Source organism: Melospiza melodia, chromosome 15 (assembly GCF_035770615.1).
Source record: "Melospiza melodia melodia isolate bMelMel2 chromosome 15, bMelMel2.pri, whole genome shotgun sequence".
NCBI classification, from domain to species: Eukaryota; Metazoa; Chordata; class Aves; order Passeriformes; family Passerellidae; genus Melospiza; species Melospiza melodia.
The window spans coordinates 12,699,634-12,723,372 of record NC_086208.1 but is presented as its reverse complement, the minus strand read 5'-3'; the positions used below and the strand labels follow the sequence as shown (position 1 = coordinate 12,723,372).

Genomic DNA, 23,739 nt, shown 5'->3' with positions numbered 1-23,739 from the left:
TTATGGACATCAATCTTTCTTTATTAACAAGTACTCCCTTTATTTTAGGACAACTGCAAGGAGCCAAGTAAACAGTCAAAATTACTGCATAGACTAAAATTAATTAAGGCTTTTTTTCCCCATCACCATTTTTTCCCAGCTTACTCTAAGACATCTCCATAAATTCCTTGTTTTCCTCATGGATGCACACAATATCTAAGTACTAAGAACTTTTACCATTACAAGTATCTAATTCCAGAATGGATCAACAGCTGTCATTACTAGGCAGTTCACTTTTAAACCAGAATAATAAAACTCCTTAGTATCAAGAAGCTGGTACCTCAAAAATATTATGAGGAGAAATGGTTCTTACTGTAATAAACAGTCACTCATTCTTGTTTGTATTGATTCTAGAATAAGAATTCACACCAGACATTTGCTAATTAGAAGCAAATCAACACAATCCTCACTACTATTACCACAGTTACACTGTTTTTGGAGGTTTCCCCCCCTCCTCAAACACAAATAGTGTATTTTATTGGTCCCAAAGCCTTACATGACAATTAGAAAAAAACATGATTGATGGATATGACCCCTTTTTTGGCTGCTTGCTCTGGAGGTAGGTTGGTATCAAAACACTTTCAGCAGTCTTCATAAAGGATTTCATCTATTGGAACATCATTTTCTGTCACAGGCACTGATTCACAAATCTGTTCTCTAAAAGCCAAAGCAATTGTGTAAGGCTTTCCACGGGGATGTTTCATACATCTTTCAAGATAGGTATCATAATATCCTTTCCCTCTTCCCAATCTGTTGCCTTTTTTGTCAAACCCAAGGCCTGGCATGAAGATAAGGTCAAGACCTCCTGCAGAAAAATGAAATAAGCATTAGTGGATGCCCTGTGGATTTCCTGATGGCTTGACTACAACCACATAACTTCAGACATTTGCAAGAACACAAGCTTTGTGTTTTGTAAAATGCTTCCCTTTCTTTGATCAGATGAAAAATACTTTGAATACTAAACCTGTAAATTTACATTTTCATCTATCAATTGCGTACTAGTTCAGCTGAAAAATAATTAGATCTTGAAAAGCTGGATGGGAAAAAAACTCCGCATTTTGACAAATTTATTTTATCATTTTAACCCCACACTTCCAAATACAAATTATTATGACTCTAAATCAGACAGAGATTGAACTCAGGGAAATTAAACACAGGAGGAATCAGAAAATCAAATGAACTTCAACATCAGACACAAAATAGAAAAGGAAAAAAAGGATGAAAAGATGTATAGGAGAGAGGGGAGACATCTTCTTGACACCACTGTAAGATGACATGAACCTTCTCTTGACCTTCCAAACCCAAAAATCCTTGAATACAATATATTCTGAAAGTGGCAATTTGCCCTCCTATACCAAGATGAAGATTTGAAGGCTTGTCCCTTCATGATGTCAGGCTCCTTTTGTCCCAGAGGATTTTCTTTCTCAGCCTCCAGCAATTTTCTCTGTTGTTCCCGCAGCACACACAGGCGTTCTGCTTGCCTGCCCTAAATATCCCTCCTTCCACAGGAATCTGGTGAGATTGCACTTGATTGGAACTCAAATCAGTTAAAAAGCTGAAAGAAAATGCATAAGCTGCTAATGACCTGGACTGGCTGGAAACTCCAACAGAAGACCCCACCAACCAGCTCCAGATAGAGAGGCAAGAGCTCTTGCTTTGCTCCTGCTCTGTCAGGGGATGTGACCAGCACCATGCCAGGGAGCCAGCTCCAGTTTACACTTGGCTGCACACTTGTTTGAGGAGCTGATTCCCATCACTGGAACTGCCACGAGCAGTGACCACCAGGCACAGAGGCTGCTGCACATCCCTGTCCCTCCTGCAAGGCTGGCATGTTCAGTGTGACAAGTCTTGCACAGACATCCTCCAAACAAATGAGCTGGACTGGCCTGGTGCTGACTCCTGAACCCAGGAACATCCTATTTAGTCCCTTCACAAAGCAAAGAAAGTCTTTTATTTCTTGCTGCTGTAGCAGACAGACACTTAGTGAGAGAAGGGCAGGGAGTGGAAAGGCAGCACAGACTAAAAGACAGCTGACATGAATCTGGAAAGATAGAAAATACAGTCTCAGTCCACTGCTTCAGCCTTCTTACAGGAACAGTGCTTAGCCTTGAGCAGCTTTTCTGTGACCAGACTCTGCTCCTGCACCAGAGCTTGGACCTGGTCAGGTATTTTTCTGCTTTTTCCATGTCCACACCTAACCCTTCCTGCCATTTTGGGCTGAGCTGCTTTCAGTACGACTGAGGGGTGATGCCCAGCACTGAAGGAGACGTGTGGGAGCATGTACTGGAAAAGCCAGAGCAAAGCAGAGTTTTTCAGTTTAGAGGGAATCCCACCTGAGACCACACATCAACTCCAAACTCTGTCTGGAAGAGCATGTTAACAGTTCACATAAGATCAACTCATCTGCACACACTTCCCAGGCTCCTGGAGATTTCCTTCAACTCTTCATTGTTCAGAGGAGTCACTGACACGAACACTCATCCATCATGACCTGATGTCTCAATTAGAACATTGATATAAAATATGCAAGGCAACACAGCGCAAAATGCTTAGAGAACATCAATCTTGCAAATCCAGCAAGAAGCACAGTTTTTCTAAGGAGGTCAGGGGAGCAAGGGGAGAGAATTAGCCAAAGGACAGACCACAGAATAATAGTGGTGGGATTAAAAAGGAGTCAGGGTGTTTTACACACTGCAGTCAACTTTTGATTCAGAGGACAGTGAAATGAGTGAAACAGCAAACAGCAAACAAAGAGAAAAAGAGGCCAAAGGAAGAATCATGGTCTCCCTGAAAAGAGATGCCATTTTATGGTACCACCATGCACATCATTTTGGACATTGCACATCACATCCCCTCAGTTTGTTCTTGCCAATTGTCAGGCCTGTGGACTACAACCTAGCAACCAGCCTCCCTGTTGGCAAGGTCAGGAATAGATTCTGCAGCTCAAATCCTTTCCAAGTTACTCCTACTTATCTTCTCCACAACCTGCCTCACATGAGCCCTGTGGAGGTATTCAGGTGGCCCAGAAAGCAGTAAGTTCCAATCAGTCATGGTGCACAGAACTAAACACACTCTGCCTCACAGTCTGCTTCAGTCGTTTTCACTCCAGGTGCCTCTCAAGACAAAAAGCAGGAAACATTTGCAGTCTGCTGCTGGCAGGAAGAATGCACACAGGGGGCAAATCTGCAGAGCAAAAAAGGTGCCATTTCTCCCTACATTTGTGTTAGAGACACGAAGAAGACAAGTCAGGGGAAACACTAGGGAAAGAGGGAAATGGCAAGAACAGTGAAGGGAAGAAATATATTTTCTGTGGAGTTTAACTGATATCATCAGGCACCTCAAGTGAATTTAGATGTATTAAAGCACTGTTTTCCTCTGGGTTCTCTGAAGAAACAGGGACTCTTTTAACAAGCTGGCTCCTCTATAATCATGAGGGTTTTATGTTGAAGAACTCAAACAAGCTTATGAAAATCTCAATATGAAGAATTATGCTGTAAATACTGTAGTAGTTACCTTTATATTTTTCTTCTGTGGAGCACAGCAATACTGACTGCCTTGCTCTGATTCGCGACATGTTCTCTGAAATTCATGCAACTCACACTGCACAAGGCTTAAGTAAAATGTCTTTCAAGACTTTTGGTAGAAAAAAATGACACAACTAACCGTGCAAGAAGCCCAAGGGCAGCTTGAGCAGCATTAGTCCCAAATCCTGTATCAGGATCTAGAATGGATGGCAGAGAGCTGCAAGGACTAAATGTTTCCCTGACATGTAACTTGGGGGGGAAAAAAACCTCTTGTGGTTCTGTGGCAGTGTGGGGGAAGAGCTGTCACAGGAAGAGAGGTGACACACAGATGAGACCAAGATTGCAGACACTTAAGATTGTTATCAGCACTGAGGGTACATCAACAGGATGGCAGCTGAGGATAAGAACGTGCCCCTTGTGGCATGGGGTCCTCATGCTCCCCAGCTCCCCCAGCCCTGCAGGATTACTGTCTGCCACTCAGTTCTGGGCTTGCTCTGTCCTCACATCCCACAGCCCTTGCTCTTACATCCCACTGTGCGGAATGGCATCCTTGAAAATCCAACACCACATCAGGTGTTTTAGTGCCTCATCAAACATGTTAAGGAAAGTCTCACGTTTGACATCTGCCCATCTCCTTGCCATGTCCACTATCTCCCATGTGTCTGTAGACATTTAACTGCTGGTTCTTGGATCCCCAAGGGTCCTGCGACCACATCCACAGTCAAGAGAGTTTTGTTACAGGTGAGCTCTGCTTCTCCTGGAAAACTTGCATGTGGTCTGCAAATTGCTGAAACCACTGTCTCAAGCAACAACATTTTGCTCCAACTTCTATGTAGAGAATATCCATGGTTCTTGCACACTTTAAGCTACTGGGTATTCCAGTAAGGTTAGTAATTATGATGACAGTCACCTAATACTCAGTGTATCTATGGCATAAGCTCTTGTGGCTACAGCTGCTCCAAGTGTGTAGCACCATGCGTGAAATAATAACCCTGACTTATCTATCAGTGTGGGCACACAGCCATGCTGACACGGCCACACAGGCTTCATTTATACTGCTAAATGCAGCACAGCCAGAAAACAAATTGATTTACAGGATCACAGGTGGTCAATACCTTAATTGTCAGCACAGTGCCTGGCACTGCCGGACCAGGTGACACCCATGACTGCTCCAGGGGACAAGACTGCCATGTGCAGTAAAGGCAGAAGGGGACAGGTCTGACTCCTCCAGACAAAAGAAGAGAGGCCAAGGTCTGTGCAGTGTGGACAAGATGTATCTGTGCCACTTATCCCTGTGTTTTCTGGCAGTGTAGACAGCTTCTGAACCTGTACTCTGGGTGTACAGGCACACTCTGTTTGCACTGACACCCTTACAATGATGTAGACATACCTTATGTCACAGAGGAGGGAAATGACTGGCCCAAGGACTCAAGAAACGAAATGTGTGACAAAACTGTATTCAAGAGGCAGGTGTGCAAGCTGTACATGCCCTGACACAGCCAGCAGACCAAAGCATCAGCATCCCCTCTGAGTGTTTTAAATAAGAATACACAGTTTCGTTTCCTCCGCAGTGAACCTCAGTTTGGCAGTGCATTTCTCATTACCTTCCATGATGGTATCAGGTTTGATTTGTTCCCCAGGGAAGGATTTTCTCCTTGCACCTCATTACCTCTCTTCTCCTTAATCTGATGTTCCTATTTGAAATGCCAGCCGGCATTTTCAGAAGTGTTCTTGACAATGGTTAATTATAGAAGGGTCCATCAAACTGCACAGATACAGGTCATGTAAAAACTGCTGGGGACTTGTTCTGCCCTCAGAAGGAGCAGCCAGCATGGCCTCTCTCCTCCCAGCTTCGAAGGGGCTCCACCAGCCTGTTGTCACCCGCTGTGAGGGGTCATTCCTCTCCCCCTGCACAGCTTGACATTCCTAATGCAAGCTGAAACTGAAACACTCTGTCATCCCCACTTCTCATCCCTTGCTGCCACTTGCTTTGTGGGCACAGCAAAGCACCTGGGACCCATCAAAGTGGGAGCCAGGACTCGTTTGATCCTCTCCTCAAAAGCAGAGACAGAGGATGGGGCAGAGGCTGAGCTGCAGCAGCTCCTGTGTGCCTGTGAAGAACAGCAATGTGCTCACACGAACCGTGCTCATGCTGCCTGAGCCTACAAGAGGTCAGCAGTGATCAGCTCCATGTCACTGCTGCTGCTCCTCACAGCAGCAGCTGTGCAGTTTGAGCTTCCCCTGAAGCACAGAAGTGTGTGCATTGTTTACTCCATCACTACAAGGATGGCTGGATCCTCACAATCTGGTACCTCAGGCAAGAATGAGTTTTCCAGTGGTTGGTTTTGTTTCACAAACACCACCTCTCTCGTGCTTTGCTCAGATGTAAATGATTTCATAAGGTGCAGGAGCAGAAGAACCAGGCCAAGAACAGCTTTCTGTTTAAAGGAAAGGAGTGTTCATGTTGCTGTGCCACCATAAACAATGTCTGATCTGTGCAAAACCTCTGCTGAGCTCATGAGTAATTGAAAGCTGTTGATTACAAGGAATGAAAATTTACTTTGGTCCTTTTCTGACTAGCAAAGACCACAATGGATTAAAAGGCAAACCCTGTTTCAGGAAAACCTTACTTTCCAGAATGAAGAGTGCAGTAACCATCTGCTGCCTCCATATATGCTACCCTGGCAGACAGGAAAAAACCAACTCAATCACTTGAGTTATCTAAGTATTACCTATCTAAGTTACCTAATATCTAAGTATTAGTCTTGGTGACATGCAGAGTATGAGTCAATGGATTGGAATAACTCAGAAATTTCTAATTTCTAATTAATGACAGAGTCATCACTGAAACTTTAATTACTGTCAACATTAGCATAGTTAGGCCTTTTGGGTAGGTGTGTGCTTTCAACACATACTCTGTAGGGCACAGATCACCATCCTGTCTGTATTTACACAGCACCTAACACTGTGGTCTGAGTTAATCACCAGATCTCGGGGAAAACAACTCCACAAAAGTATTTCACTTATGCTGCAGCAAAACCAATCCCTTCCATTTATGGTTTCTCCTAGAACATCCTGGGTGCCCCAGCACCGCTCCTGAGGTTACCAACACTTACTGTTTCCTTCCAGATGAAAAGGTTTCTGCCCTTTGGAAAAAACCTGCCCTGGGTTTCGAGCACACCATCTCTGCTCTCACTTGTCTCTTGGTATAAGATCAAAAAGGGAAATGCCAGATCTGCTCACTACAGATCTACAGATCTCACTAGAGACCCTGCTGAGGTGCAGGGTTCCCAAAGGGCTGGGATTGCTTCCAGAGGAAACAAGCTCTTTCCCCCACAAACCCCTGGAGAAGACAGACTCTGTTACACACCCAAGGAGACAAAAGCATTACCCTACAACTCATAAACATTTGAAAAAAAGGCATTCATCCAAACCCAATGAGGTGCACATCCAGTAACTCAGAGGATTGCAGACATAAACAACATTGCTTGCCTTGACCCAAGCAAGTCTGCTAAAATGCAAATACAATCTCTTAAAAAGAAAGGAAACTTTTAATTGATAATTCTTATTTGCTTACATGGTACACTGTCAGAAGGTCAGTGTGAACTCTCATCTCCTTGGAAACCCAAGTTCCAACATGAAGGACCACATCCTCAGTTGCTCCAAATTGACATTGCCCCATTGACTTCTCTGGGCACCCACCTTGGGAACTACATGAAAATATCCTGTATTACTGACATGAGTTTGAGAGGAATGAATTATTTTCTCTTGTAGATATGTGGTGTTGGTTGTTCATAAAAAGCTCTCCTTGAGTTCTCATTTTGTAGCCTCCTTAAGGTCCCAAACAGATACCTAACAGGACTAAAACGAGTTTCATATTAGAGTAAAAACAATCTCATTTTAAACTGCAGTCAGTAGCTTTTCCTCCAGGTGTTTCCCCTGTGAGAACACCTTTAATTGTGCACTACCATATCACTTCAGCAGGACATACTGTTTTCTACCTAGATACCTGTTCCAGAATCACAGAATAGTCTGAGTTGGAAGGGACCCACAAGGATTATTGAGCCCAGCTCTGAAGTGAGCAGCCCACAAAGGGACTGAATGCACAGCATTGGCATCACAGCCACCAACTGAGCTCATCTCAGGGTGTTGCTTCAGAAGGAGCCAGAGGAGATACCCAGCACAGGAATCAAAAGTCAAAGTATCCAAGTCTCACAGGCTCCATCCACAGCTTCCTGCTATGGGACACACCATTAAGTCCTCAAAGCCTCAACTCCTCCAGGGAGAAATGCACCTAACATCAGGGGTAGTTGCTTTATTTTCATTCCTGTGTATGGGAATTGCAGGCAGCAGGAAGGTGCTGTCTCCTTTTGTGTTCCAAAGAACATTTTGCACACCCATTCCCCACCTTTCACAGCCACACAGGTGCCAAGCAGACTATCTCCTCTGCAATCATGGTGCCCCTGCCGCTGGCACGACACAGACAGCTTCTGTTATTACTTCAATAAAATATTTTGCAGAAAATAGAACCATCAGCAGAATCTACAAACAAGCACTGAGCAACTCAGCGTTTATCTGTCTGCTCATCCATGTCAGTGCTTTGTGTCAGCATGAAACATTGGTCTTCACAGCTCACACTTGCCCTGCTGAACTACAGCGTAATAAAATATTTATCTGCCTCCCTGAGAAGCTACATGATAGCCATCACTCATAAAGGTTTAAAACAACTGAGTGGCAGCCACTTGCCCATTATTAAATCTCAAAAACACATAATAAAGCTGCTTGTTCAGCTCCTCTGCTACTGTGAGCTGTGCTCAAGTAAATACCTCTAATTTTGAATTAAACCAAAATCTTGCAGGTTTAGTGCCAGTACATCTGACAAGCTAAGTGCAGTGAACAACATCAGCTAAAGTTTGTCAGCCCTGCTCAAACAAACCTATCCTGCTCCACAGATAAATGTCCTTTCATGTTTCAACAGAGAAGCTACTGTACAAGGCTAAGACTTGTGTTTCTGGCTGGTTTCACAATGTGGAAATGCTGTGTGAGGCTATAACCATCACACTCATTTCCCCTGAGGTTTAACTTACAGTAAGATGGGGACTAGAGTCTCATTTTCAGAGCCCCACCTAAAAGAAAATATGAAAAGTATTTTTCTTTTTCACTATTATTCATTGAGCCTGCATAAGCCCTGTAAATACAACATGATCACTCAATGCCACCCACAAAATGTCTGGTTTTGCAAATTCAGAGTAAAGGAAAAAATAGCTTAGAACTTCCCAGTCATCAGTCTGTGAAAAATGACTTAATCTGTTTCTGATATTCATATATGTGAGCACAGTCTGATTGGGAAAACATGGGCAATCAAAAATGTTTGGTTCCAAGGCTTGCACCTGGATTCTCCTGTGATTTTAAACCACCAAAATACTCTGAAACCAGATGTACCAAGGAGCAATTCCAAAGAGAGGAGAAATGGCATTAGAGCCACTTTACAGCACATCAACATATCTTGTTAAATCAGCAAATGCTGACTACAAATCTGCTTCTTTAGAGAAACTCACAAAGCATTGATGGTTGCACTGTTTATGTGGGAATACTGCTGCATCCTAAAATACAAGGATCTTTGTGTTTTTATGGGCATTTCTTTATTTCTTTATCAGCTACACTTCCATGGTGTTTGCCTGAGCATGCATTTGAATACTCCCACTGGATACATGTGCATGTCTTCACTCTTGGTCCTCTTTTGCATACTTCTGTCTGGGTATTTTTAAGTCAAAATGAGACAGAGGTGAATCATCTGGGGTTTTTTTCAATACTTTATGCATCACTACCAATATTTCCAATACCCTTTGACTCACTCAGCAGATAGCCTATCATAAAATATGCAGAATTACTCATGAAACATAAACAGGTGGGACAACAACTTCCAAGTCAGTGGAAAACCTGGCAAACCTGGCTCCTGTAAGGAGTGACACCATTGATGGGACTATCAGGCTGCTTACAGGCAGGGTTTACTGTACATGCAGAGTCAGCTGGCTGGGAGGTGATGGCACCTTCACAGTTGCTGTCAAATGTGTTAACACCACAACAGCTGAGAAATCCTGCTTCTTCCATCACAAGATTTTATTTTATCTTTTTAAGCTTACACAGTTTAAAAATCCAGTTCTCCCCGGAATCCTATCCCTCCCTCACTTCAATCCTCAATTTTTATGGGAAATTAGGCTGGAGCATTTGCTCTCCTGTGTGTGAGAGAGCAATGGCTGGGTGAGATTTTAATTATAGGAGAGCAGCCGAAATGACACCAATGCTCCATGGTAAATGTATGGAATGCTGACACCTGCCGGCAAAAGCCTTCATGTCACTCCTGGACAGGAATCCGCCCTCATCTACATCCCAAAAATCCCCATCTCTCGTGCACAACAGCCAGCCCAAGCAGGGACTGAGTTCAGCCTGACACCAAACATGAAGATCCAGAGCTATCCTTACACCACGAGTATCCTGCTCCCTGAAGGCCAGTGGGCTCTGGGCCAGTCCAAGGAGTTTCCCACATCCACAGGAATAAATGTGTATTTTGAATCCCAGCAAAACCAGCAGGGATTAACTGTGCCAGAAAAACAAATCTTTTGTAGCTGGAAAAGTGCTGACCTGATTTAATAGCCCACTAAGCTGGCAGTACACCAATCCTAGGAAAAAGAAAGGGGGAAAAAAAATGTCACAAATTTCTGCCAGATTCATGAGCAGAATCTGCTCAGCAGCAAGCACCAGGGATGGTACCTGGGATGAGGGGAAGAGGGGAGCACAGAGCTGGGCACAAGGAAAGGGCAGCAGGGAAAAGCTTCCTCTCCTCTCCCCAGAGTGTGTGCACAGAGATGAGCTTGGTGCTGGGTCTTCCTTTCCAAAACATGAAAATAAAGGGAAACAAAGATGTCTGTTTGGATAATTACTGCAGCCAGAGATACTTGCACATTGGCATTTCTCCTGCATGAGTTGTACAGGCTCCTGCCACACTCCAGAAATGAATTTCACCTCTTATCTACCTTTCAAAGACTCCTGTCTCTAGGAAACTGTATGAAAAAAAAATGACAATGCTACTGTTCACACTCAGTGGAGCAAAATTAGCCCTTTGAAACAAAACCCTTGAGAGTCACTTGCAGTGACTTCAAGGCCCTTGCCCATATTGCTTTCACGTCTCTTCAAACTTTAATTGATTACAGCAGAAGTAATCTTTTCAGTTGTTTTGACGAGTTTTCCGCAAGAAGGCAAACGTGGATGTGACACTTAAGATGATTACAAGGAAAAACAGTCTTTTAAAGCCTTAATGATCTTTATGGAAGCAAAGAGCTGTAGTGTTCCAGAGCTCTCAGCCTTTCAGGTTCACTGCAGGACACCCTGGCATGGGTGGTATTCAATTAAACCTCACTCGTGGTTTGGTCTGCACAAGGGAGATTCAGGACACAAGGACACCAAAGGGCATTACAAAGCAACACCACAAAAACATATGAACTTTTGCATTTCAGAGCATTTTTTAAAAACCTGGGAAAAAAAAAAAAGTCTCTGTATTGTGTCATACCTGTTTCTGAAAAGAAGAACTGGGAGAAACTCAGGTAGAAGTGTCTGCCTTCACTTAGCAAATGAAGTATTGATTATTGAGCTGTTCCAGAGAGTTCTGGAAGCTGGTGCAGAACTCAAGGGAAGGGCTGAGAGCAGCTCCAGGGGAGAGGAACCCCAGTGCTGGGATGGAGTCACACATCCTTCAGCTGAAGGCTGGGATGCAGAAAAACCCTGAGGAAAACTTGCTATCACCTGAAATGTTTTATCTCCAAGAAAGCACTTTCCTAGCTCTACCTGCTAAGGAACCAGCAGGATGGAATGATATAAACTTACTTTATAGATCTTTACTAGTGGAACAGGCCCTTTTTTAATGATGTGTCATTGTGGAACATTGGTGTGGAAACCTCTGAGAGATGTGCCCAGTGAGCTGATCTGAAAAGCAGTGTTATGGTTTGTACAAAAAGAATGAACATCTCCAGTGCCACTACATGCATTTCACAGTATTTCTTTACCTGGGCATAAAATTTTCTCCCAGGCATCTTTTTTTTCCAGAATAACATCAGAGAGATTGTAAATGTTGAAAGAGCAATGGCTGGAACTCCTACAGAAAAGCTTCACTACAAGAAAAATAAAACAGTCAAAATGTGATAGAAAAGAATACAGTAGTATTCACAGTACAGGTGCAACTAAACAATGAATAATAAAAAGAATGTAACTCAAATATCCTTATTTACTTCTCATCATAGAAAAATGAAGTATCCCTTGAACTGAAAGCAGCAAATTTAAAATGAATACAAGGAACATAATATTTCACATGTCGCAGGAGCATAATTTAATATTAACATAATAAGGAACATAATATTTCACATTACAACTAACTAACCAGTACAACTCACAGCTGTTGGAAGGCAGCAGAGCCAAGGGCTTAATACAAATAAAATTAGATGCTTAGAGGAATGCTCCAAATGCCTGCTGGAAAGAGAAACCAGAACCTGTTTGTAAGGCAATAATCTGGGCACTGCAGCTGCAGAGGTAGGAACATCCTTCAGTCAGTGCTACACAGCTCCAAGTTGTGAGATTTCCTGACTCTTGTAAAACATGTGATGCTGTATTGCATGTCCAGATCCTGCACTGTGAGAAGGATCCTCTCTCCACAGCAAAATTCATGACCAGAATTTTAATGCCTCATTTGCACTGAATTTTGTTCTTCTTTTGCATATCAAAAATAGTATGGATCATTGTCTCCAAACACAAGTTCATTCCAAACTTTAAATCATTTCATTAAAAAATAAATTACATTAGCAGCTAAGCCTCGATTTTCAATTTTGCATTGTGCCATGCTCTCAGGTTTTCTTTTTATGACCAGTGTAAAAAGATTTTAAATTATAATCTATCCCTTGACATATATTGTACTTCAAGTTTTAATCAAGTCTCCCAGAGGAAAAGAAAATCTAATAGTACCTTCAACCACTTTACAATCTTGTTTGGGGTATGTTTTTTTGATTTTTTTCCCTAAGCAGAAACATTTAACATCTCTGCTTTTCACATACCCATATTTCATTTATTCTTGATACATTCCTATCTGCATATAGCTCATTTAAATATTCCCAGCTACCTCTGAGCATTGTTTACCACATATCTTTTTTTCAGAATGATTAGCATCATTTTGTATGGTCCCATTATGCCTTCATGGACAGCTGAAGTAGGATAATAGACCTTCCCTATTCCTTCAAGCCACAGCATTTTCTACTCACAAGTGTTTTTGATTTCTAAACTCTAATGTGCCTCATCTTTCAAAATCCTCTCACTTCTGGTGCATGTTTTTGGGGGGGTGGGGGAAGAACCCATTATATTTTTTTTAAATCCCATTTTATTTTGCAGTTCTAAGTCAAACCTATTCCTCTTAAGACTGTGCTGCCATCAATTCAGTCACACTTCTCAAGAACTGTGCTAAAATTTGGAATAACTAAGAATACTGATGGCATCACAAGGCCATCAGTCCTGGCAGCAAATGCAGAATCTTTGAATGCATGAATAAATAGCAGGAATTTTAAGACAGGTGAAAAAGAGTTTCTGCAGACAAAAATGCTTCTGCAGGGCAAATCCTGATGGCAAAGTTTCAGACAGGGTTAATGGTCACTCAGGAAACATTTCAAACTACTCCAGGTTTGGAACTGTAGCCTAGAGGTAGCCAGCAGTTTCCTTGCAAGAGAATCATGTTCCCTGGCATAAACCCTTATAAACTAAATGCCATCACACAGGTAAGCTGTCCCTGTCTGTTTCTGCTGCCAGCAGGTTGTTGTAATTTATGCTGCAGCAAGTCTCACAGTGTTCTGGAAGTTAAAAGGGCAGAAAGATAAAACTACCTTAACCTTAAAAGCCAACATTATATGAAAACAAAGCTGCAAGAAGTTGCTGCTAGACATATGTTAGTACTTACTTATTTTATTTCAAATTTGGATCTTTTCTTTTTATTAACAATAAATTTTTACTGTCATTGAAAGCATTGATTTTCTAGTTAATATTGCACTTATTATTTTGAAGTTACAACACAAATGCTGTGACCAGTAGGCCACCAAAGTTTTCAGCACTGAAAATGCCAGAAGTCTCCAAACTAAATTACAAAATACAACCCTTGCTCTTAATACATTCATTTCTCAAAGCAAAAATGAACTATGCTGTAGTTGAGTAGCAGCAGATTATTCAGCATTCCTACATACAAGATGCTATTTTGTCAAATGCTGACATTTTTCAGCTTGGGTACTTATGCCAAACTGAGATGGGAGCAGGGGGGTTATGTTTGTTTTATTCCTGCAGAATGGCTCACTGGTTTCCAAGATCACAGCTAGGAAAATAAATAAATAAATAAAATAAAAAGGAGAGAAGCTCTGTTGCTCCATGCCTTGTAGCAGGAACTTGAAATCTCACTGGTAGCACCCTCACTGGTGGTGATGTGGCTTCAGCACAGTTCAAACCCATTTGAGCCAGGCTTATGCAATGCTGCAAATGTGTGAAAAGCTGCAATTGGCACAGGCTCAGGAGAGACTGTCAGGGTGAGTTCTGGGGCTCTCTGAAGGTGCCCCCCTCCCTGTACCACTACTGGAGTCACACCTGCATGGCGGCCCCACGACTCTCTGCAGGAACCTGTGCCACAGGGGATGTCCCCTCCATCCTGGCTCCTCATTCCTCCTTCCCCACACACAGCACTGATGTGGCAGGGTAAACTGGATCCACTCATCTGGGTTCAAAAAATCCCAACAAAAACAGGAGCGGGGAAAGGAGGGGAATAATCTTCACCCAGAGCAGCAGGTTAATGCAGCTCACCAGAGGCAGGAATAGGCTGGAAACACAAGAGGGAAAACTCCTTAAGCTGGTATTGGTGCACAGATGGAGCACGTGGAGCTGCAGGCTCAGCTCCTCCTGCCAGAGCCATCTCAGCTGTGAGGACTCCCAAGAACTTTCATTTCACTGGCTGCTGCTATTCCTGCTGTCTGGGGCAAGACTGGGAACTGAAACATGGAAGGAAATGATGACTGAAGTTTCACTGAGACTTTTTTGGCATGGCACCCATTTTCACAACCCCTCACCATCAGCTTCCTTCAATTGCATCAGTCCAAACCTGTGTGGTGGTTCTGAGAAGAAACTTCTGCTGGTGCTGGGTTGCTCCTAACCAAGACTGCTTGCACAGCAGAGGTCCCAACGTGGCTGCAGGGCCATCTGTGCAGGCACAGGAGAGGATGGGTGGGGACCAAGAGGAGGAGAAAGGGCAGCAGCTTATTTAATCAGGCACTGCCCAAAAGAAACAATCACAAAATATGTCTTTTGTAGTATTTCGTGGGGAAAGTACTATAAAACAAGTTTTTCCAAGCCAAGGCAAAAGAGAAAGAAGCCAGCACAGTGGGGAAGGAAATGAGTAAATTGGGATGGAGAATCTTGTATGTCTGGAAGCAGACAAGTGAAAGAAGACAAAACACATGATCTCCTCCCTTTTGGCAGGGACAAGCTATTTATGCTGGCCCAGCTGCCCCTGAAATGACAGGCTGGGACTGAGAGCAGGGGGAAGTGGGGAATACAGTGAGAAAGGCCAGAGAAGGACACTTGAGGAGGGAGTTTCAGAAAAGCCAGGCAAAGAGCAGAAGGATAGAAAGTGACGTTATAGTGGTAGAGAAACTAAAGCTTGAAAGAGGAGGTTTAGTTCAAGGCTGAGACAAATCTGGAAAATTATTGTTTTTGGAGGAAAGAAAGAAGAAAACTTAATGTTGGAAAAACAAGTGTGTATTCACTGGAGGCAGCTCCTCTGCAAAACAGGCTGCAACAGGATCCTGAGCCTCTGCTGCTGCTTCTCCATCAGCAAATACCACTTAATACCTTTATGCCACTGAATGGTGCAGTGATGAAGAGCCCATACAGAAATGCAGATCTCCATCCTAGGTTTGAATAATGCACAGTAAAGAGGCCTGCAGCTCTAACCTGGGCAGGGAGAAAGCAAACCACTGAGCAGACACTCCTTAGAACAGTCATTAACAGCAAGCAGAGTTCATCTTCTGCCTCTGTGAAAGAGCCCAGACCATTTCCCCTGGGTTGATCTCTGAGGGAGTTCACACCTGAGGGACAAGGACCATGTAACAATGTACTGTGACACCAGGGCAGAACTGACAGAGATTAAGAGGCTGAATTAAGTCTGTACACATAATCCCATTTCTTGCATTTCTTAGAAAAGCACGTCCCAATCCATTACAGTAAGCAGATTCAGAGCCATCATTGCTAATAACATTTCATTTTTTGGCCAAGAAAACTATTTAGGCCAAACCCCCTTCTCCCATCATGCAGGTGAATGTCAGAAAAGCTTTTTATAATTCATTGCACACCTTCAGCTTCCAGTCAGTAGTTCAGTTATGAACATTTAAGCATATTTGCTCAGGTCCAAGCCCCCCACCTGAAATCCCTGGCCACATGCCTCCCTTCAAAGAAGCCTCCAATAATTTTAGCATATGGAAACACTCAACCTAGTCTTTTTATCTTTTTTTTTTTTTTTTTTTGTCCCAATAAGAATAATCTCTATTTCAAAATAATAACTTAGCTTTTCCCTCATAGTTCTCAGAGCGAGTCTAGGTAATAATAAATAACATTACAAATGAGAAAACCCATGTCCAGCTCAGTGAATCACAACACCTCCCTAAACCACACTGAAAATGAAGCTGCTGGCAAAATGTTCTTTAAACTTCTGTGGGAGTACTGATAAAACGAAAACACGGAGTACAGTTTTATCTGATTAACTCCTTCCAAAGTTGTGCAATGTTTCTACACTTCTGTAAACAAATACTGCAACCTGCCTGGACTTTCATCAGCAGTATTACCTTGGGCAAAACCCATTTTTACCATTGATGGGCAAGGATAAAAATGGGAATGGGTACCTATTAGGAAAATGTACCACTGGCTTGCCCCAGTAGTTGTCTAAATCTTTTCAACAGATACAGCTGGAAACGAACCAAGTCATGCACCTACACACACCCCTGCTCCAAAATATCTGAACTTCTTCCACCTTTGTTTTTTCTGTTATTGTCCATATAGCCTAACAAAAGCAACTTCTCACATGCCACTGGGACACCCACACATGGTAGAGAAGATGACAGACTTTCTCCTACCACAAAGCAGCGATCTCTGTTTATGCCAACACGGTGTGATGTGAGTACTGCCAAGACGAAAAGAGGCAAACCCTGGTCCAACAGAAAAAAGGATCATCTCCAAAAGGAGGGCTTGTGTCTATTCAACATTGCCCATGATTGCTACCAAAGACTGGGAAACTCTATGCAAAAATTATACCTACTCTTATATTTGAGCTATTCTTAACAGTATCTAAGCCTGATGTTTTATGGACTGTGTGAATTCAAGTTTTTTGTCATGCAAAATGAATACACTGAGAAATTACATGGCTTATTTATGTACCTACAGGCTATTTCTTGGAAATTACATAGTAATTTATGCCAGCCATAGGAACATTACTAATGTAACACCATGTTATCTCCTTACAACAATCTAAATGCCTCAGATCACCAAAGTATTTGATAACATCTCTGAGACAAACGTGCCATCCATGCGTCATTGCAACAATGGAGAATGGATGGAGCAGCAAGGCAATTTGCATTCTTGCAAATGTACCAAAGTTCAAAAAATACAATAGGTGACAAAAATATAGCAAAAGGAATAAAAAGACATATTGGGTTGAAGTGTGTGCTTCAATTGGTAGTGTGTATATGATGCTCAGTGGAAGAAAACTAAACTAATTCTCTAATCTACAAAAACTGTTCCAGGATAAAGGACCAAGGTTTGACTTCCAATCCAAATGGCCTTATTCCAAAATTACTGTACAAACAGTACAAACAGACTAATATTGAGTTTCAGGCAGAACACGTCTGACATGGACATACATCAGTTCTTAGAGCTGGTCTCTTGGCACCTCTCTGTAGAGCACAGGGGCCCTCCTGGCATTGCTCTCTGCCCACAGCCTGGTGCAGAGAAGGAAGCAGCAGCTCCAGAACTAGCCAGGTACCAAAGTGTGTTCCTGCCTTCCCCATCTTCACTGTCTGGCACACATGTACATCTCAGTGCTCTCTATACCTGGAAGTCCTTGCTCCCATCATACCTCAAATTGTGTGTTTACTCTGTGATGTCTACAACAGACTGGCTAAATTCAATTAACAGCAGCTCGCCAGCAGCACAAAAGCTTGTCCAGAGTGCCTGAACTAAGCTCAGTCAACAGAACTCTGGATATTTTTTATTACCTTCAAAAGTCCCTAAATCCCACCAATAAACACAATTTTTTGACAAACATTGGCAAAACATCAAACAGTGCTAAATATTAAATTTAAAAAAGATGATTGTATAAGGCAGTGAAATCCCTTGCTAGCTAAAATGTAGATACAGAAAGGATTCGGAATTAGGAAAGAGGTAATGACTGAAAATAAAAGAGAAACAAATATGGTGAAGTGTTCTGGAAAAGTACATTGGCATCCCAAAGCAAATACAAGCCCAAGTTCAATCAAACAGAGTCATAGAAATGTTATGTTCCTTTACCAAGCACTAAAAAGCTGGCAAGCGTGTGAGGTGTGGAAGCTGTCTGCATGGTGAATTTCCACCCGGAGAAAATCTTCCCAGGCTGAGGTTTAAAGCATGAGTTCAATATGAGTTTTCCATTAATAAGATTAAACATTTCTGCAGATGTTTTGAGAAGACATTAAAGTGTTTACAAAAAGAATGCAAAGAATGAATGCAAATACACAAAAAGTAAGCTTGTTTACAAGTAGGAGTTGGGGAATTTTAGGTTAAGAGATAGGTTATTTGGGGATCAAAACACACACACACAAGTTTGATCTTAATTAACTTGTACCTTCTCAACCCTATGAAGAATTCAGTGTCTGAGACAGCATTATAAGGTCAAAATAAAAATGTGAGAGAATGATACTAGTAGAAAAGACTGCAGGCCAAGAAAGTCCTTTTATTTTCAGTCTAGGGTCTCAGTCCAGAGAGCTGTTCTACAAGGGCAGGCTCCATATCAGCACTGTGATTCATCCATGCAACACAATTTGCAGGATCAAAGATTTCAGAAAATTCTCAGTCTATGGGCATCACCTGAGAAGTTCCCAGCCTTTCAGGCAGCACAAACCAAAGTTCTCAGAGAATATCTTAAACCTGTGACTTTCAGTGGCAGCTTAAGCTACCCCCAGCAAGCTCCTCTTTCCTTCACAAGTCTCTACATGACACTGGCTGAGACTGTGCTGAGGATGTCCATGGATCAGACCAAGAAGCTGATTTACGTGGAGGGCTGAGTTTTCTTTCAGCTGGATCAGTGCAGTTGTGTTCCTGCTCTGCTGGCATGTCATTGGGGTGGCACAGGGTAGAGAAAAACAGGCAAGAGAAAAGAGCATCTCTCTACAATGCATAAAAACAAGGTGTAACATTTAATTTCACTCTTGCTATCAAAGTATTTCCTACCAGCCTCCAGGCTTCTCCTGCTCAGCAATCCCATGATGCAGCAATAAAATACTCACCACCAGCAAGAGCTTCCTCTCTTGCAGTGTCATCATCACTGGGCTGAAGAATATTCCAGGATGTCAAAGCAAGTGAAGACATGTCTTCAGCTGATGATAACTTCAGCATGTCCATGTGATTGCTCTGAGGTTTGTAACGGGGGATGAAACACTCCTTGCCTTGCTTAAAAATGTCCTTAATGATTTCTTCTGTCTGGACTTCATCTGGCATGCTCAGGAAGATTGCAATTCTTTTGGATTCTTGGTACTTGGGATGGTCAATCACCTACATGGGAAATTGACACAACTGGTTTATGAAAAGTTTTTCTAAAGATAACTTACTTTCATTTAACACAAAATATTCATTGAAAAGGGTAGAGATACAAAGTTTGATGCACCATAAAGAAAATAAACTGACTTTGTTGCCTATTCCAACATTTCTACCATTAGCAAGATCAAAACAGGCGAATTTTTGCATCTAGTGAACTAAACACTGCAAGACAGGTTTGGGCCAGCCAAATACAATTTTGCAGACAATCTTCCAATCCCCTAAAGATCTTTGCCATAACAGTGCAGACATCTTCAAATGCCCAACAAACACCACTGCAGAAGAATACAGCAGGCCAGAACTGCCAGCTTATGCAAGCCAAGAGGGTTTAGCATTCCTTTCCTTCCATCCCTTTCACAGGCTGCACCTCTCATCTGTGCCCAGGCAGAGTGGGAAGTGCCTCAGTGATAATAACTCAAAGGAAAATCAGCTCCAGAGCAGATGAGTGAGGAGCACAAAGTCTTCCAAGAACAGGCCCCTCTTTCTTTTGTTAACCTGAATGTCTTCCCTCCAGCAGGATGAGATACATGACTTCAAACATCACCTGCTTCTAACAGGTGATCTTATTACTGCACATTTTTCAAAGCTTGAAGGAAGGATGGCCTTGCCATTTTTTGCTTTTCATGAGACTCTGAGCTGGGTTTATAAAAGGCTGAATATAGGAGGGAAAATAAAAAATGCTTATATGGTGGAAAAGTGTTAGCAGATATACCTCACTTGTCTCTGCCCATTCCAGACTGAATTCCACATTAAAATTTGAAAGGAGGCTGTTAGAAGCTTGTCTTCTCATTCTCTAGCACCTTATATATTTTGTCATTTACATCTGGACAAAACAAGTATAAATGTGCCCCTACTCATTTAAATGTGATTTACTCTTACTCTACACACTTAGACAAAAATCTGTTTAAAATATCAGACAATTGAGAAAACTCTCTACTGTCTACAGAGCAGAGATCACCAGATGCCCTGCTCAGTGTTTGTATAACTGCAGGGTAACTCACTCTTATGAGCTTTAGCCTTTGCCCCGGCCTTGTTTTGAGATACAAATGCCCCATCTGAGTCAATACATGGTTCTCGCTACATTTTTTTATTTTCTTTCCATCACAGCAGTTAAAAACCCAAGTGAAATATTCAGAAGACAGATGGAATTTTGTAAGAGGAAAACAAAATAAACACTCCAGACTAAATGATGGTGCTATGTGTTGCTTGGCCACAGAAACATCTTCAATCCAAACCGTATTTTATTTCCTTTTCTATCTGCCTATCCCTACACATGGATTTTTCCACAGGATTAAGCTCTCAAAAGACCAGAATTTCCATGGTAGCTTTTGCTGCAAAAAGCAGACTGTTTAGTCCAACTGCAGACTCCAGAAAAGAGCTGTGGCTCATGTTGAGGGCCTCCAGAGCCAAAACCTCTCATGGGTTTGGTGAGGAGAGAAACTGAGACACTGAGACTTTGAGACAAGGGCTGGGTGCTCTGGGCACCACACAGGTCCCATCTGCTCTGATGTATCCAGTGACACATTAATCAGGCTGTAAAGGAACAAAAATGAGGTTGAAGATGTAAACCCACATGTGAGCAGGAAGACACAATTTCAGATATTCTCAGAATTGTGTAGATGCTCCTGCTATGACTCGGGGCAGTTTCTGAGAAGACTGAAAAAATTTCCACGCTTAACAAATATTATCTGTCCTTTGTTCACCAGCTGATGGCAATTTTTTTTCAGAATCAGAGCATGCAAATAGCATGACTTTAATCATGAACATAAGCATTAAAAAGAATAATCACCCAGAAGCTAATTAAATACTGGTGGCTAGGTCAGCCTGTGAAGCTATTTCATTTTGAATTTAAAGATTATTTTGAAATGAGATTTTTCCACTAAAAATATTACTCAGGTGTTATAAAATAACCCGCTCACTTTAATTAGCTACAAGCACTGATGTATGCTACAAAGCTACATTTTTGGCTTTATATAATTCCAAGTATTTTCTCAGCCTGTTCCAAAATTTTTCCATGCCTGCTGTATTAGCTACCTCCCATGAGAAAGCCAACCCTACTTTCTGCCACTTACACAGAACCACTCTGTCCCAAGCAAGCTCAACATTTTCAATTTGTGTCACATTAAGAAAAGGGCAAGATAATTTCAATTTATGTCATATTTCCTGATGCCTTCTTTTAAGTAAAACAAAGGCTGTATCTTTTAGAGTGCTCTCACTAGAAGAAATGAGTGCTGTGTTGCTGTGTTTATCAGCAGCAATTAGACAAAGGCTGAGGTCTCCTAAAAATTCAGTATTCCATGGGCTAGGTGCTTAAAAGTTGGCTGAGGACTCTGAATTTTTGAAGGAGATGCATACCAGTATTTGCTAAAATTCAAGAGATTTAAGTCTAGGATGTATGATTACTAAAATGCATTATCATGAGGATAGGACACTACATATAGATATGTTTTTAAAAAGCATTCCCAAGGAAAAAAAGGGTTATATAAATTCCAGTTAAAACTTCCTACAACTTCAAAGTTTCTGTGCTGCCACATCCCACTCATGAAGTGGCTACACATTAGTAGTAAATGAAGTCTATAAAATGATTTGAGAGCCTCTGGCAGGAAAATAACCATATAAATGTAGATCATCTAGAAGTACCCGCTGGTGCTGCAAAAAAAATGAGAACTGTGCTCTATTACATGCAGTGACTGCAAAATAAAATTTTATTATGTTTATTAAAATGATAAAATACATCTATATAAAAACTGTGTAATCCAAACACAAACAGGACATTTCAAAAGTACATACCCATATCACTCTGTGCTAGGATACCAGTTAGGCAAACCCTGCTTGATATCTTTTAGAGTGTGAAAATTATATTAGAAATAAAATTGTGTGGAAGAAACACCGCTGGAAGATACAGAAGGGCGATGACAGAACATAAAACAAGAGGCCAAATCAGGCAGTGGCTGGGTTTCTGTATGTATGGCAAGAGCCAGGCTGGTGTGAAATATCTGAGATAAACACCTGAGGAGCCCTGCTTGGGGCATGTGGCAGTCTGCCCCCACTGTCCCCAAAATCCAGGGGTGATGTGTGACCCACGCATGGGAAAAGTGTGACCAGCACCCCGGGGTGAAGTGTGACCACCGCTCCAGGGTATCCCCAGCATGCAGAGCTGATGTGTGACCACTCATGGGAGAAGTGTCCCCAGCACCCAGGGTAATGCATGACCACTGCTCCAGAATGAAGTGTCCCCAGCACCCAGGGCTGCATCCCTTCAGGCTGAAGTGTCCCCAGCACCCAGGGTAATGCATGACCACTGCTCCAGAATGAAGTGTCCCCAGCACCCAGGGCTGCATCCCTTCAGGCTGAAGTGTCCCCAGCACCCTGGGTGATGTGTGACCACCGCTCCAGGGCGAAGTGTCCCCAGCACCCCCGCGTTAGCCGCCAGCAGTTGCTGTCACTCCGGCGCCACAGCCCCGCTGCCCGGCGCTGCCGAGGGCAGGCTCCGAGGCGGAGCTCACCCCCGCCCGGCGGAAGGGCGCCTGAGTCACGGTTTCGATCACCGGCAGGGCCTGGAAAGTCCCGGCCGCGCTCCCCGGCGAGCGGGGCCCGGCCCTGGCCGTGCCCGATGTCCGCACCCACCTTGCGCCCGAGCAGCCGGGACTGGCGCTGCTTCTCGGCCGCGCTGAGCGCCCGCAGGCGCTGCCGCAGCTCCGCCCGCAGCTGCTGCTTGGCCGCCCTCAGCGCCGCCGCCATCGCGCCGCCGTCCCCGGCCGGCTCCATGCGCCAGTGCGCCGGGCGGGCCCCGGCGGGGGCGGCCCGGGACCGCCCGCTCCGAGCCCGGGTGGCACCGGCCCCATAGTGCGGCAGGGCCCCTGCCAACACCAGCGTGGTGGGGTTTTTTTCTCTCTCTCTTTTTTTTTTTTTTTTTTTTCTTTCTCTCCTGGCGCAGATCGAATGAATTTCCCCTTCTGTAATTTCGCTGCAGGAAGGGAAAGTCCATTTCGTAGCCCCTGTGTGTGCCAAGCAGTTTCAGATTCCTGCGGCAGCCGGCGGTGGCCGTGCCCTCGGCAGGGGGATGCTGTGACGGATGGCCCCGTGGTGGTCAGCGGTGTCCAGCCCATAGCTGTGCCCACAGGGAAGATGTACCGGCCCAAGGGACGCCTCTGAGTCCGACACACCTTTAACTGCCCGGGCAGGTGGTGGAGTCACCATCCCTGGAAGTGTTCAAGAAATGGCTGGATGTGGCACTTAGTGCCGTGGTCCAGTTGACAAGGTGGTGAGCAAA

General features: G+C 43.2%; 1 protein-coding gene across 1 annotated transcript; it reads right to left on the bottom strand.

Moving 5' to 3' along the window:
- Positions 1 to 23,234, bottom strand: MTHFS (methenyltetrahydrofolate synthetase). Its single transcript, XM_063169841.1, has 3 exons — positions 23,094 to 23,234; positions 19,160 to 19,424; positions 1 to 844 (listed from the first exon to the last, which is right to left on the bottom strand). Exons 1-3 carry the CDS (start codon positions 23,232 to 23,234, stop codon positions 621 to 623), a joined length of 630 nt encoding a protein of 209 aa, XP_063025911.1. The 3' UTR covers positions 1 to 620.
- Positions 23,235 to 23,739: the final 505 nt, after the last annotated feature.

Bases quoted from the DNA above. Each gene is read 5' to 3' on its own strand.
- MTHFS (XM_063169841.1), bottom strand. From the start codon at position 23,234: ATGGAGCCGGCCGGGGACGGCGGCGCGATGGCGGCGGCGCTGAGGGCG. The intron at 19,425-23,093 runs GTGGGTGCGGAC...TTTCCCATGTAG, and splicing joins CCCGGCTGCTCGGGCGCAAG to GTGATTGACCATCCCAAGTA. The intron at 845-19,159 runs GTGAGTATTTTA...ATTTTTCTGCAG, and splicing joins AGAGGAAGCTCTTGCTGGTG to GAGGTCTTGACCTTATCTTC.